The sequence below is a fragment of the Nannospalax galili genome, unplaced genomic scaffold, assembly GCF_000622305.1.
Source record: "Nannospalax galili isolate Female #2095 unplaced genomic scaffold, S.galili_v1.0 scaffold336, whole genome shotgun sequence".
Lineage (NCBI taxonomy): Eukaryota > Metazoa > Chordata > Mammalia > Rodentia > Spalacidae > Nannospalax > Nannospalax galili.
Window position 1 is genome coordinate 6,581,320 of NW_008343385.1, and position 16,370 is coordinate 6,597,689.

At 39.7% G+C, this 16,370-nt stretch overlaps 1 protein-coding gene across 2 annotated transcripts in view; it reads left to right on the top strand.

Annotated features, from left to right (window-relative positions):
• The window catches only part of Dlgap5 (DLG associated protein 5), a 56,378-nt gene that overhangs the window by 37,838 nt on the left and 2,170 nt on the right, over positions 1-16,370 (top strand). For both annotated transcript variants that reach the window (XM_008839589.2, XM_029566678.1), the window contains 5 exons: positions 5,543-5,762; positions 10,059-10,242; positions 12,344-12,404; positions 14,133-14,370; positions 15,721-15,767. In XM_008839589.2, coding sequence (XP_008837811.1) covers positions 5,543-5,762; positions 10,059-10,242; positions 12,344-12,404; positions 14,133-14,370; positions 15,721-15,767 — 750 coding nt within the window. The remainder of the gene's footprint in view (positions 1-5,542; positions 5,763-10,058; positions 10,243-12,343; positions 12,405-14,132; positions 14,371-15,720; positions 15,768-16,370) is intronic.

Below are 16,370 nucleotides of genomic sequence, written 5' to 3' on the forward strand. Positions count from 1 at the left end.
TCCCAGAGGTTTTGTTGTGTTGTATTATCCTTTTCATTTAGTTCAGGATACTTTTATTTCTTTCTTAATTTCTCTTTTGACCATTCATCATTCAGGAGCATATTGTTTAATCTCCATGTGTTCATGTGGTGACTACGGCTTCTTCGGGTGTTGATTGTAAGCTTTATTGCATTGTGTTCTGATAAAATGCATGGAATTATTTCAGTCTTTTTGTATTTGTTGAGGTTTGTTTTGTGCCCCAGTATATGGTCGATTTTGGAGAAGGTTCCATGGGGTACTGAATAGAAGGTATGTCCTTTGGTGCTTGGGTGGAATACTCGGTAGATGTCTGTTAGGTCTATTTGATATATGGTATTGATAAATTCAGATATCTCTCTGTTAACTTTGCCCTGTTCATGATTGTAATATCTTCTTGGTTTGTTTTTGGTTTATTGTTCCTTTGATCAGAATGAAGTGGCCCTCTATCTCTTCTGATTTGTTTTAGTTTGAAGTCTATTTTGTCAGATATTAGAATTGCAACCCCTGCTTGTTTCTTAATGCCATTTACTTGGAATATTCTTTTCCATCCTTTTACCTTAAAGTAGTGCCTGTCCTTGAAGGTGAGATGGATTTCTTGCAGACAGCAAAGAGATGGATTTTCTTTCTTAATCCATTCACTTAGCCTGTGTTTTTTGACTGCGGAGTTCAGTCCATTGATATTTAAGGTTGTTATTGAAAGATGTGTATTGGTTGCCATCATTTTAATTGCTGATTTCGTTCTCTGTCTGATTTCATCTTTCCTAGATTATACCTTTATTGTCTTTTGTTGCCCCTGGAGTATAGTTGTTTCTCGCTCTGCTCTCACTATTGTTTGAAGTATTGTTTGAAGGGCTGATTTTGTGGACATGTATTCTTTCAGGCTATTCATGTCATAGAAGATTTTTCTTTCCCCCTCAACTATAATAGACATTTTTGCTGGGTAAATTATTCTGAGTGGCATCTCTTGTTATATAGAACTGGAAATACCTTAGTCCAGGCTCTTCTGGCTTTCATAGTTTGCATTGATAAGTCAGCTGTAATTCTGTTGGGCTTTCCTTTGTATGTGACTTGTTTTTCTTTTGCTGCTTTCAGTGTTCTCTCTTTGTTCTGTACATTTAGTGTTTTAATGTCATATGTTGTGGGGAGCTTTTTTTCTGATCCTATCTATTTGGTGTTCTATGTGCTTCCTGTATTTGTATGGGGATGTCTTTCCTTAATTTCAGGAAATTCTCTTCTACGATCCTGTTTAAGATCTGGTCAACACCATTAACCTGAAATTCTTCTCCTTCTATTCCTATGATCTGTAGATTTGGTCTTTCACGGTGTCCCACCTCTCTTGCATATTCCATTCCTATGTTTTTTAAAATTTTCCATACTCTTTGCTTGAGTGGTCCAGTTCTTCAACTTTATCCTCCAGTGCTGATATTCTGTTTTCCATTCCATTCATTCTAGAGGTGAGGCTTTCGCCTCTTGTTTCAAGTTGGCTTATTGAGTTTTGCACTTCCTTCTTCATTTCTACCTGAGTTTTCTTCAATGTTTTTATCTCTTTTGTGAATTCATTCAGAAGTTTATCCCTATCTTCTTTTAGCTCTTTGATTTGTTTGTTCGTGTGTTCTTTAAATTCATTGAATTCTAAATTTGTTGAATTCCTTGATCATGTTTATGATTGTTCTTTTAAATTCAGCGTCCTGGTTTATCTCTAGGGGGTTCTCCTTGTAGAACTCTTCTACATGATTGGTGGAGTTTGGTGGGGATATAGTGTTTTGGCTTCCATTTTATTATTCTTTCATTGTGATTTTGGCATGCGAATTTCTTTTGTTGTTTATGATTCTGGTAGAATTAAGTTGAAGTATGCTTCTGTTTGTATTATCGGGGTGCCTAGTTCCTTTATTGGTTATGTAATGCTAGTTGGTACAGGGTTCAGGTTCTCTCAGGTTTAATTTGGAGGGAACTGATGGCTTCTGATCAGCTCTTCAGGAGTACCCACAGAAGCCCAATTCAGGTTCCAGTCAGGTACACTCAGGCTTCCTTCACCACATGGAGGCAGGATCCAGGGGCTCTCAGGCAGTCCCCTCCATTCTCAGGCCTTCCGCCCCAGGGAGGCCAGAATTGGGCAGTCTCTGGAGGTCTGCTGAGATCAGAACCGCTACACTGATGGAGGTCTGAACCCACCTTCTCAGTCTGTCTGCTAGGATTTCAGCCTTAGCCTACCAAAGCCAGATCTGCCCTGGGCCCTTGACAGGGGCCTCAGGAAATCCCAGGTAGGGGGGTGGGGATGGTACAATTAGAGGAAGCTCACCACCAGGAGGAGGCAGGATCCAGGGGCTCTCAGGCAGTCCCCTGCGTTCTCAGGCCCTCTGCCTGAGGGAGGCCCCAGGGAGGCCAGAACTCAGCATTCTCTGGAGGTCTCCTGAGATCAGAGCTGCTACACTGATGGAAGTCTGAACCCACCCTCCTAGAATATTTTTCATACATATTATGTAATATATGTTAGCTTACAGAATTTTCTATTTTTCTTGTAAACATGCTTTGTTAATCTAAGAATCTGTTTTTACTTATGGTTTGAGTGGACATTTGTCAAATTAAACTGTCAGTTTTTCTTTATGATATTAGAAATGTACTTATGGTTATAAACTTAGATTGTCCAGATTATGCTATAATGTATTGCTTTGTATAAATAGAACTGTTCTGAATCCTGTCTTGAGAGTTTAAGGTATTACAGAATTAAAAGAACTTTATAAAATTATTTTACTAGTGTAGTCTCATCACAAGGACCCTGAGGGGAGTAATTAAATGATTGAATAAATTTCAGATCTATTATATACTTAATGATTCTACTTAGTTATTAAAACTACTAAGTATGTTTCTTTGTTTTTTGAGAGGGGGTTGTACAGCCCAGGCAGAACTCAGACATGGGATCCTCCTGCCTCAGCTTCTAGAGGGTTGGGATTATAGGCTTGCAGTACTGCTCCTGACCTACTGTGGGTATATCGCATTGATTACATAGATACAGAAATAGTAATGTCATCAGGGATGCAAATAATGCCTGTGTCACACTAGAGACTTGTAATTCTGCCTGTGATCACCAGATGTCTCTCTCCCTCTACTCTATGATATAGGCTACTGTTTGTGTGGTTGGGGAGGTTTTTTTAGTGTTTATGTTCCTGAGGATGAACCCAGGGCCTTGTGTGCTCTAGGCTAGTGCTTTACCTCTGAGGTAAACAGCAAGCCTTTAAGACTACTTACAAGTATCAAGCAAATTAAACTAATCTTTTTATCTATACTTTTTACTACTCTGTTTTAGCTCTTTTTGTTTTGTTTTTTGTTTTTGGCACAGAATCTCCCTTTAGTCCCAGCTGACCTGGCAGTACATAGACAGGCTGACCTCCATCACACAGATCCACCTGCCTCTCTGTCTCCCAGGTACTAGAAGTAAAGGAATGTGCTACCACATCCAGCTTTATTTGTTTGTTTTTTAATTTAATTTTTTAAATTATGTGTCTGAGGCTGGAGAAATGGCTCAGCAGTTAAGAACACTGTTCTTGCAGAAGACCTGGCTTTGAATCCCAGCACCCACATGGCAGCTAACAACTGTCCGTAACTCCAGTTCCAGGGGATCGAACAGCCTCTTCTGTCTTCTGCAGGCATTGCACAACACGGGTGCACTTACCTATATGCAGGCAATGCACGCATACACATAAAAATAATAAATATTTTTTTAAAAATTATGTGTGTGTGTGTGCTTGTGGTCACAGAGGCCAGAAGGTTTCAGATCCCTGGAACTAGAGTTACAGAGAATTGAATTCAAGTCCTTTAAAAGAGCAGTACACTGTTAACTGCAGAGCCATTCCTTTGCAGTGTTAATCCATTCCTCAGTGATCCCAAAATCTATATTATATACCACACTTACTCTCAAGGTCAAATTCTCTTCATCATGACTCAGGATACCTTAAAAAATCATTCCAATGGGCCGATGTTTTCCTGTCTCAAAGGAATGGTATTACCATCTCATCAGGTGTCCAAGCAACTTGGGTATCTCCTTTGATCTTCTTTGATTGTGTTTTTTGAGGCAGGGTTTCATTCTTTAGCCCACACTGTCCTCATACTCTTGGCAGTCCTCCTACTTTAGCGTCCCCAGTGCTGGGATTAAGCGTCAGCAACCACCCTGGCTTTCTTTATGTTCTTCATCTTACTCACCTAATAGATTTTCAAGCCCTCTGAATTTTACTTCTTAAATTTGTCTCTGTTTTTGTTTTGTTTGAGGCATGCTCTCATATTGCCCAGGCAAGCCTTGAACTCCTAATCCTCCTGCCTTTACCCCCATCTAGGGGGTATTACAAGTGTCTATCACCATACTCAGCTACTTCTTAAATATCTCTTGAATCTTTTTCCATTAGTTTCCTCTAGTCTAACTGCCGTTATCTTTTTCTAGTGTCGTTCCAGTACAGTCTCCAGGCTGTAACCAGAATGATATTTAAAACACAAAATTTGATGCTGTTAATTTCCTTATAAATGTAGTCATCTTAAGACAATTAGATATAAAAGATTTTATAATTTTTTTATGTGTATGCATGTATTGCCTGTGTGTATGTAAGTGCACCTGTGTCGTACATTGCCCTCAGAGGACAGAAGAGGCTGTCGAATTCCCTGGAACTGGAGTTACAGACAGTCGTTGTTAGCTGCCATGTGGGTGGTGGGATTCGAACCTGGGTCTTCTGCAAGAACAATCAGTATTCTTAACCACTGAGCCATCTCTCCAGTCCCAAGATTCTATTCTATAATCTTTCTTTTTTTTTTTTTTTTTTGGTCTTTTTGAGACAGGGTCTCACTGTAGCCCCAGCTGACCTGGAACTCGCTATGTAGACCAGGCTGGCCTCGAACTCACAGAGATCAGCCTGCCTCTGCCTCCCAAGTGTCTTAATTAGGACATTTATCCTTCCTGTTGTCTTTGTCTCACTGTTCATGAAGCTGTAACTCCTTGAGATCAGGAACTTTGTTCTATATGCCTTTTCACTCAGGATTTTTAGCACATGCATTTGAGAAATATATGATGAATAAGTGATATATTTTATGTATACTCTTTCTCTTTAAAAGTAGAATTTTTCTAGCCAGATATTAATGCTACATGCCTGTAATCCCAGCATTTGGAAGACTAAAGCAGGACAATCTCAAGGCCAGCCTGGGCTACATAGTGAGATCCCATCCTTAACAACAGTAAAATTTGTGTGTCTTTCTTACAAGGTGATAATGAGCTAGACCTGGTGGTACTGGCCTTTAATCTCAGCGACTCACGAGCCTGAGGCAGAAGGCTCCAAAGTTCAAGGCCTGCTTGGGCTACAATGTGAGTTCAAAACCAGCTAAGACAACTTAGTGAGACCCTGTCTCAATACAAAATTCAAAGGGCTGGGGATTTACCTCAGTGGTGGAATGATTGTGTACCCTTGTGCAAGGCCTGAGGTTCACTCCCCAGTGCCAAAAGATGATAACAAGCACCTTTAATAAGTATCATAATTTCTTTTTGCAGAAAAAAATTATCCCAGGAATATCAAGTAAACCAAAGCAGGATGATGGTGGGCGGATGGCAGCTCGAAACCGGCTAGCTGCCATAAAGAACGCAATGAAGGAGAGACATAAGCAGGAGGAGCACACAGAAGCGGCGGCTGCAGAAAGACCGAAGGAAGTTGACAAAATAGTGTTTGATGCTGGATTTTTCAGAGTTGAGAGTCCTGTTAAATCATTTTCAGGTTTGTTTTTCCACTGAGGCTTAAGAGAAATATTTGGGCTAAAAGGGGACTGTGTAAAAGGTGAAAAATAGCTTTCACATGAAGAGATATAAGTACACTAATCTGAGAAAATAGACCGTGCTGACTTAAACCCATGTACAGATCACATTTTGATGGCTATGATCAGATTGATTTGAGCATGGTTTTGTCTTCTAAGCTCACTTTTGTATTTCCCAAGTGATTTCACAGCTGTTACTACTTTGTAACCTTTCAGACCGTAAGGTCAGAAGACAGGCTCCTAAGCGGAAGGGATGATAATGGAAGTAAACAATTTTTTTTCCCAGATCATTTACAGATTAGATTAGAATAAGATGCAAAGGCGATTGGACTTCAACTTCACTTCCCTAAGCTGTGCTTTTAAAATAACCTCATGGAACTGGAGATGTAGCTTAGTTGGTAGAGTGCTTGCCTAGCATGCAAAAACCTTGGGTATGGTGGTACAGGCCTGTAATCTCAGCACTTGGAATGTGGAGGCAGGAGGATCAGAAGTTCAAGATCACTCTTGGCTATATATTAAGTTGAAGGCCAGCCTGGGATGCATGACACCTGTCTCAAATAAATAAAGCTTCTAGAAAGCTTTTTGTTGTTTTGTTTAAAGCTTTTGGATTTTTTTTTTTTTTTTTTTTTCGGTTTTTTTGAGAAAGGGTCTCCCTATACCACCCGCTGGCCTGGAACTTCTTATGTAAACAAGGCTGGCCTCGAACTCACAGAGATCCACCTGCCTCTGCCTCCCAAGTGCTAGGATCAAAGGTATGTGCCACCACACCCAGCACATTTATTTATTTTTACCTTATTTGTGTAAGTGTTTTGCCTGCATGTATGTAAGTGTACCTATGTCACACAGTGCCCACAGAAGAAGGCATCAGATCCCCTGGAACTGGAGTTAGAGCTCTAGTTGTTAGCTGCCATGTGGGTGGTAGGAACAAAACCCGGGTCCTCTGCAAGAGCAGCCAATACTCTTTTGAAAGGCAGTAAATGAACTCATTTTCCAATTAAAAAATATTCTAGCAGCCAGGCGTGGTAGTGCACGCCTTTCATCCCAGCACTTGGGAGGCAGGGGCAGGTGGATCTCTGTGAGTTCAAGGCCACCTGGTCTACATAGTGAGTTCCAGGCCACCTGGGGTACAGGGAGACCCTGTCCCAAAAAGACCAAAAAAAAAAACTCTAGCAAAACCAGCTTTTGATACTTTAGGAAGCCATTCTTTTAGTTTTCTGTTTTTCAATAGCTATTTTGATTAGTTTACTTTTGATTACACTAAATGTCATTATCAACTGAAATTATTCATAAGTTATAGATGTCCACTAGAAAATTTTCTAAAGATAAACTACTTATTTCTAATACATATCTGATTTTTTTTTTTTTTTAAACCAGGGTAACCAGCTGGGGTGTGGTTTTGTTTTTTTCTACTTTGAAAGGCTACTCTCTCTAGATACCCTCAAATCTCCCACTATGATTAACAACATGGGCTCTGGATACTTTTCAAGGACTTTAGTGGGTTTCTTCATCTACAAGCTGATCACTCTATTCCATCTCAGTCCTTATGGATAGAGAAGTTTGTGACAAAAATTGGCCTTTTTAAAATTGAGTTTCAGTTACATTGCACATAGTTTATATGCAGCTAATAACAAATCCCTAGCCCTGAAGAAGTTCCTCTTCTCTCATTTGCTGATCCCTGGAACCAACCACTTTCAGATCTCTTGAAGTCTTCTATTATTTAACCCATTTCTCTTAACAAAGTTGGATTTTTTTTCTTTTTTTTTTTCAGAAACAAAAGTTCTAGTTTAACTGTTCTCCTTCCTGTTCACTGTTTTCATCTTCCTGGGGAATTTCTTCCGCTTTCATCCTGGCTATCATATTTTTAATTCCTAAGAGTACTTGTAAGCGCTGAATGAACCATTTTCTAGCAGTAAGTGCACTGTCTTCCTTTCTATGGTTATTGATAATGTCATGGATCTGAGTTCAGAGGGCATTCACTGGTGTCCAGGTTTTAGTATCCCAAGACAAAGGATTGTACTAGAGACACGTGATTGAAATAGACTGTTTAGAAAAACACCCCCTGAGAACAGGAGTAAGCCAGTGAGCTGGAAAAAGGCCTGCGCTCATAAAGCACTGGGCCAGGAAGAGGCTCATGACCTGTTATAGGTCACATATATAGCATCTGACTTCTCTTGTGTTTATATAGCACAGGCTTTTTTGGACATATGGCTCTGTTTAATAAAGGTAGTTCAAGTAGCTTTTCAGTCTCTCTTTGTCTCTCTCTGTCTCTTTTTTTCTTTTTTTTTATGTCAGCTGACTTTTTTATGTTAATCTTGCTGCTGCTCTCCACTGCCCCTACTCTCCTGCCATAGTACTATACTACTTTATGGTTTCTTCCCTAATGTAGTCCATATTGGTTTCAAGATATTTTTGTTGTTTCAAGACACTTTGATCTGTGTGGTTTTTTTATTTCTGTCCCTTCACATCAAGATAAATCCATTGTATTTGAAGCTTTCCTTAGGAATTTGACCTTTACTACTTGCTCATGGTTAAGAATGGAGTGCTGGCTGGGCCCAGTGCTGGTGACCTATCCTTGTAATCCCATTATTTGAGAGGTAGGGGCAGGAGGATCAGGAGTTCAAGGTCATTCTGGTTACATGGAGATTAAGGCTAGCCTGGACTATTAGGACACCCTGTCTCAAAAATACAAAACAAAAAGAACATGATACTAGAGTACTAACCAACTGACTACAACCTCTCTGTATATAAGTGGTCTTTACTGTGAGTGTGACGCAGCTGAGCTGTTGTTCTGGAAACATACATCACTGTGTTTTTTTGCTGATTTGTCTGCTTGTTTATTGAAAGTCTGAGGATCAGACTCAACTTCACATATGCTAAGCAAGTACTGTATCACTGTACTGTATCCTCAGCCCTTTTCTAGTTTTTCTCTTTCAAGACAAGATCTTACTAAGTTACCCAGACTGTTGCTGAAATTATTCTATAGCCCAGCAGGCCTAGAACTTGCTGTGATCCTCCTGCCTCAGCCTTTTGAAAGGCTAGGATGATAGGCTTATACTACCAGACCAAGTTTCACACTACTGCGTTTATATTTTTTCCTTTATAACTCAGATTCTCCAGAGATTATTTTCTTCTTTAAAAAAAAAAAAAAAATATTATTATTCTAGGTCATGCAATGCCTGTGGAAGTTAGAAGATGGCATGGGATCTCCTGGAATTGGAGTTGTGGGTGGTTGTTAGTCACCAGGTGGGTGCTGGGAACCAAACATTGATAATTTCATGGATCTGAGTTCAGAGGGCATTCACTGAAGTGTCCAGGTTTTAGTCTCAAAATACATATATACATATATATATTTATATAGTTATTTTATGTGTATGAGTATTTTGTCTGCATGTATGTAAGTGCATCCGTTTTGTGAAATGTCCAAGGAAGCCAGAAGTGGGTGTGAGAGCCCCTGGAACTGGAGTTATGGACGGTTGTTAGCCACCATGTAGGTGCTGTGACCCAAACCTAGTTCCTCTGCAAGAGCAGCCAGTGCCCTGTATTGCTGAGCCATCTCTCCAACCCCAAGATTATTCTCTTTACCTCCTGCTCAGACTGGCTACTAACCATTCAGTTGCCACAAAAAGGAAAAACCTGAGTATCTTAACAGTTTATTTGTAAATGCTCTCTATTTTCCATGTACTAACTCATCTTTCAGCTGTATCTAGTATCCTCTACACCAGAGGTAGGTCCTCTGTTTCACCTTTTTCAGGAACTGTGCTTCTCTGGTTTGGATTGGTGGAAATGTTGGCATTTGTTCTGCTGTGCAGAATGAGCAAAGGAATTTGTTCTAATTGTTCTTTTAAATTGAGTTGAAACTATTGCTTGTAGCTTCATTTTCACTTCTACATAGAAATTGGGTTGACACTCTTCTTTCCATAGTATTTCCGTAGGCTTAGAATTCGTGTGATTGGTTGGCTAAGGAGTATCTCACTTGGCAATTTGCATTATAGCTTCTGAGATATTCTTACTATTGTGTTTTATCAACCTGTAGCGTTGCGTCTTCCGAGACCAATTCTGTAAGTAGGAGTGGGATATCAAAGTGAAGCAAAGTCTAATGTGAGGACTCTCTTTTTAATAGAAAGTCCCCAGCACTTGACTTGAACAAACATTGACAAGAGAAAGAGCCTCATTAGTACAGTTTGCACTGGCCTCCTGATTATAAAGAAAAAGAAATGAAAGAACTCTTTGACATTGATGTTATATTTTTCATCCTCTAGTACTTTCTTCTGAACGTCGTTCTCAAAGATTTGGAACACCTAAGTCTGGCAGCAAAGTTGTACCTGAGAGCAGGGCTAAAGTGGACCTTCTAAGACAGAGGATATCACCAGAGAATCCTGATCCTCAGAGTAACGAAACTGAACATATTGCTAAGATTTTGTTTTCAAACGCTCTTAAAAGCAGGTATTTCGTTAATATGCACTAAGAGTTTAATGATGCTGATATTATTATTTCATGTTGTCAAGCTGGTAAAATGTGGCATGTGGTAAAATGTTCATATGTGACCCCATAATATGTAAGCAAGACTTTTTTAAAAATTTTTTTATTTTATATGTATGTATGTGTTGCCTGCATGTAGGTAAGTGCACCTGTGTCGCACAATGCCCGCGGAGGACAGAAGAGGCTGTCAGATCCCCTGGAACTGGAGTTATGGACAGTTGTTAGCTGCCTTGTGGGTGCTGGGATTCGAACCCGGATATTCTGCAAGAATAGTCAGCGTTCTTAACCGCTGAGCCATCTCTCCAGCCCAGCAACACTCTTCTTTAAAGATAAAACTAAGACTTAAGATTTCAGGTTGGAGCAGGTGTATGGTATATACTTGTAGTCCTGTTTACTTAGGAGGCTGAGGTGGGAAGGTCACTTAACCCTGTCTCAAAAGATTTGAAGTTGATAAATGGTCATGTTTAGATAGACAAAGTATACTTTCCAATACTGTGAAGAAAAAAGCAATATGGTATCCTTTGGTGCTAAAAGATCTGAGCTCAAAAGCAGCTGTATGACTTGCTGAAACTTTGAGAAAAGTTCATTAACCCACTTCCTCATCTGCAGAATGGCAGTACTGGTGATGCTTTGCTCCTTCCAGGAGACTGAGAGGTACATACTTCTGACCCAGTTTTTTTACAAAGTATCTTGAGGTCACCATCTTGACAAATGGCAGAGTATATTAGAAAGGAGAGCCCATGTGTGCTGACAACCTAGACATGATTTTAACTAATTAGGTCACTTCTAATCCAATCCAGACCAGAGATTGGCATTTGTTCTTCTGTGCAGAATGATCAAAGGAATTTGTTCTAATTATTCTTTTAAACTGAGTTGAAACTATTGCTTGGAACTCATGTAGACCAGATTGGCCTTGAACTCAGAGATCCACCTGCCTCTGCCTCCCAAGTGCTGAAGAGTATATTTTTTAAGCCAACTTTGGAAAGATTGAGATTAAATATTTTATTTATTTGTGTGTGGGAATGTGCATGCATGCAATGCAGTAGCCTATGTATGAAGGTCAGAAGACAACTTTCAGGAGTCAGTTCTCTTCTTCCATGTGAGTTCCAGGGGTTAAACTTCCCTACATAACCATCCTGTCCACCCTTGGAGAAATTGAAACTGATTATTGTCTTAATATTTTTAATTAGCATGTAAAGAAATGAGTTTCATTATTTGCTTTTGTTTTTTTTCTTTTTTGGGTAGTGCTGGGAATTGAACACATGGCCTCAACACTCTACAGCTGTCCTACTTCCCAGCCCTGTACTTTGTTTTTCTCTGCCCTTCCCACCTCCAACATATCCCCATAGGTCCTGGGCATAAAACTCAGGTTCTTAGACTTGGCAGCAGTTGCCTTTACCCACTGAGCCATCTTACCAGACCCAACTTAAAAACTTTGATTATGATGTATTTTATCATACCAACAAGTAAATGTGCCAACTCGGAGGAACATGGAGAGCCGGACCTGGGCCACATAAAACTCTGTCTCACAAAAACAAAACAAAGTAGCCAAGTCTAGCCACACAATAGCTGAGTTCTTTGCTCCAGAAGCCAGCTTCATCTTGACCTTTCCTTAGTATGTGACTCTGAATTTGGCTAAGTTTTGTTTTGTTTTATTTGGTTTTAAGATAGGGTTTTCCTGTAGCACTGGCTACCCTAGAACTTGCTATATAGACCAGGCTAGCCTTCATCTCACAGAGATTCACCTGCATCTGTCTTCCCAATGAATGCTGAGATTAAAGGCATGGACCACAATGCTGGGCTTTGCTCAGGTTCAGCTATTACTGATAGAGTCATATTAGCCTTAGTGACTGGCATGGTAAGGGGCTTGTGAGCTTTCAGGGGAAGAATGTATCATTTGTAAGACCATCATACAATAGTTGTAATACAGCTCAGGCAGGATCTTGGCTCAGTCTCCATCTTTGACCCCATTATGTAAATTAGCACCCTCCATAAAGGACAGGCAAAACCAAGTCAAATGACAATATATATAATTATTTGAGTCTAATGCTGCTGTTTGTTTCAGGTACAGGAGAGTAGAAGAGGCTCAGTGTCCTGGATTACAAGATTTAATTGACATAAACCACGTAAGTCATATTCCAAGGGGATAGATTGCCAAGAATATCATCTATTTATAGGTAGTAATTCCATAAAAGAAAAAATAGCTGGGTGTGGTGGCTCACGCCTTTAATCCCAGCAGTTGGGAGGCAGAGGCAAACAGATCTCTGTGAGTTCAAGGCTAGCCTGGTCTACATAGTGAGTTCTAGGTCAGCTGGGGCTACAGGGAGATGGTGTCTCAAAAAGGCAAAAGAAAAAGAAAAAAGAAAGGGCTGGAGAGTTGGCTCAGTGGTTAAGAGCACTGGCTGTTCTTGCAATGTCCCCACATGGCAGCTAACAGTGTTCGTAACTCCAGTTCTTGGGAATCTGATGCCCTCTTCTGGTCTCTGTGGGCATTGTATGACATGGGTGTACTTACATACATGCAGGCAAGACACTGATACACATAAAATAAAAATAAATTAAATATTTTTTAAAATATCTTAGTTTTATAAAAGAAAAAATTTCTTTTGGCAATCTAAATCATACAAAATGATAATTCTGTATGGCTAATAATTCTAATAATTCTTGGATTGTTTGAAACCATAGCTCTTTGTGTTCATCAGCTCACATCAAGACGAATATAGAAGCAGTGAACCAGAGCAGAGATCAACAGTCTTTGGTCTTTTACTTTTTAATGTAATGGATGCTGAGAATCAAACTCAGGTCCTCTGCAAGAGCAGCAAATGTACTTAACCACTGAGGCATTGCTCCAACCTCCTGGCCTTTATTTTTTTTTCAATTCCCAGAGCCCCTGTAAAGGTAGAAGGATATAACAATTCCACAAAGTTGTCCTCTGACCTCTTTATGCATTCCCACACACATCATGCACACACAATACAAACTCTTTTAAGATTTTTTTTTTAAATTATTTGGTCAGGTTATGTGCACATATGAATGCAGCATCCTTCAGAGTCCAGAAGAGAGCACTGGATACCCTGGAGCTGGAGTTATAGGTGATTGTGAGCCTCCCGGTGTGGGTGCTAGGAATCAAAGTCAGGTCCCCTGCAAGAACAGTACACATTCTTAACTGCTAGGCCATCTCTCCAGACTCAAAATTTTTGTTCAGTTGAAAATATTTACTTTCTGGGATGGAGAAATGGCTCAGTGGTTAAGAGCACTGACTGCTCTTGCAGAGGACCCAGATTCAATTCCCAGCACCCCACACGGTGGCCAGCAACCATCCGTAACTCCAGTTCCAGTGGATCTGATGCTCTCTTCTGACCTCTGTGGACATATTTACTTTCTGGGGACTGAAGAGACAGCTCAGTAGTTAAGAGCACTGGGTTCTCTTGCAAAGGACTGAGGCTCGGTTCCAAGTACCCACATGGTGGCTAACAGCAGCCTATAACTCCAGTTCTAGGGGCTCCAACATCTTCTGGCCTCTATGGGCACTGGGCACACATGTGGTGCACATATATACATACAGGCAAAACACTCATACTCAAATAAATCTCAAGAATTAAAAAATATATATATTTACCTTCTAGTCCTTTACAGAACATGTTTGCCAGTGTTTGAACTGGAGTGTAGGTACTTTGTGAGAAACGTACCTTCATTCCTGTTAATTCTATATTATCTGGATGAGTTATAAAGCATGGAGTTTTTTAGACTTTTTAAAATGTCAATCATTTGTTTTTCTTATATTTAATAACAAGAATTTTTTCATTTGTTCCAGTTTTGGGTAATTATGTAATAATGGCCATTTTTACCTCCAGGATGTAAATAAGATAAATCTCAAGGTGGATTCTTTGCCCAGTGAAATAAGGAGTCTGCCTCCTCTTGCTGGTATACCAGATGATATTAATACTACCCAAAAAGCAATTTTACATGTTTTGGAAGGAATGGACCAAAATTATTCAGTCACTTCCAAGGATGTTTTGATGAGTAGTCCTGAAAAAGACATCCCATCTCAAAATAGCATCTCACAAGAAACAGCCAAAACTTCCCTGTCAGGTAAGATCTAAGCTCCATTGAAACTTTGATAAAACATAAACTTAGTAAAGATTTTATATATATAATTCTCAGTCCCAGAAACTGAGTTCCAGTTTCTAACAATGAAGGCTGAGATATTAGAGGTGGGCTGGGTGTGGTGGTGCACACCTTTAATCCTATCACTCAAGAGGCAGAAGCAGGTGGATTTTTGTGAATTCTAGGCCAGCCTGATCTACATAGTGAGTTCCAAGCCAGCCAGGACTACATAGTGAGATCATATCTCAAAAAAAGATATTAGAAGATGACTATAAATATTTCAAACTAGTTTAAGAACCCTCTTGCCCTTCAGCCAGGCATGGTGGGACATGCCTGTAATCCCAACAAGTACGACACAGAAGCAGCAAGATCACTCTTACTCGAGAACAGTTTGTCCTACATACCAAGTTCCAGGCCAACCAGAACTGTAGAGAGAGACCCTGCATCAAAACAGAGCACCTGCTCTTATGAGGAGACCTAGTAAAAATCAAGAGCAAATACCAATCCACCCTTGATATAAGGAGCATTTCACATCAGACCTGTTTGAGATCCTCAGAAAAATTCAAGTATTTCAGTTCTTTTTTTCAGCCCATATCCCCCAAACTGTCTTCAAAATATCATGTCTCTCATCTCTAATGTCCATTACTATCTACTCTGTTGTGATTATTCTATAAGAGGGTCTTATGTTTTTGTTACAATATAGAGTATGCCTGTTGTCCTCAGCTACTCTCTAGGTCCGTCTGTGACCTAAGGTAAAATCTTAAAACTATGGACAGACATTTATTTAATGTATTTAGTATCTTTTACCTGGCCTTTTTTTTTTTTTTTTTGAGATTTATGCTGGCTATATTGCCCAGGCTAGTCTCACTTGTGATCCTCCTGCTTCAACCACCAAGTGCTGGGATTACAGGTGTATGCCACATTTGGTCTCTACTGATTCTTTATCAGCATGTTTGGGTACTTGTTTATAGAAGATTTTCTTTGTACTAAAATTAAGGGTAAGAATTTTACTTAGGAATTTAATTACATTAAAACAATATAGCAGCTGCTGGGCATGGTGGCACACGCCTTTAATCCCAGCACTAGGGAGGCAGAGGCAGAGGGATCTCTGGGTTTGAGGCCAGCCTGGTCTACACAGTGAGTTCCAGGCCAGCTGGGGCTTCAGGGAGACCCTGTCTCAAAAAGACCCAAAATATATATATATGGCAGAGCCAAGAGTAGTTTTGTCTTAGCATTTGCTATGTAAAACCTGTCCTGTCTTTCAAAGCTTTGTCCATTTCCAACAAACCTCGACTGGAAGAATATTCTTTTAAAAAACTTTTGTTTGTTTTTCAGTGCCATTTGGTAAGAGTCTCACTACTGAATGCTACCTTCTTGATTCAGTAAGTTTTCCATTTTAATTTGACAAGTTCCTTTACACGCTAGATCTGTATATTTTTGTTAAGTTTTTAAAATTTTTAATTTATTGTTACTGAGTGAGAGTATGGGTATGTGTGCCACAGCACATGTGTAGAGGTCAGAAAATAACTTTCAGGAGTCAGTTCTCTTCATCCACTGGGGCTTCCAGAGATCAAACTCAAGTCATCAGGCTTGGGCAGCAGGCGCTTTTACCTGCTGAGCCCTCTCACCCACCCTGCTTGTTTGGTTTTGAAATAGGGTCTTGTTATAAAAACCAAGCTAGCAAATGCCCTCATCTTCCCAATCCTCTTAGTACTGGGATTATGAGTATGTATCACTATGCTCACTGTTCAATTTGTATACAAGGTTTAAAATTATGTCCTGATAATGTTTGTGCTTTCAAAATATTTATTATTCATTGTTCTAGAAATAGAGAAAAGATTTCCACATTTATAGTCTCTAAAATATATTTTAGTCTTAAGCACTAAAAATTTATCTTGAATATGATCTATGTTCCAAATTTGATATGACAAATATCCTGTGGCTTGTCTTATGCTATGTGTTTCTAAATGATGTAAAAACAATAC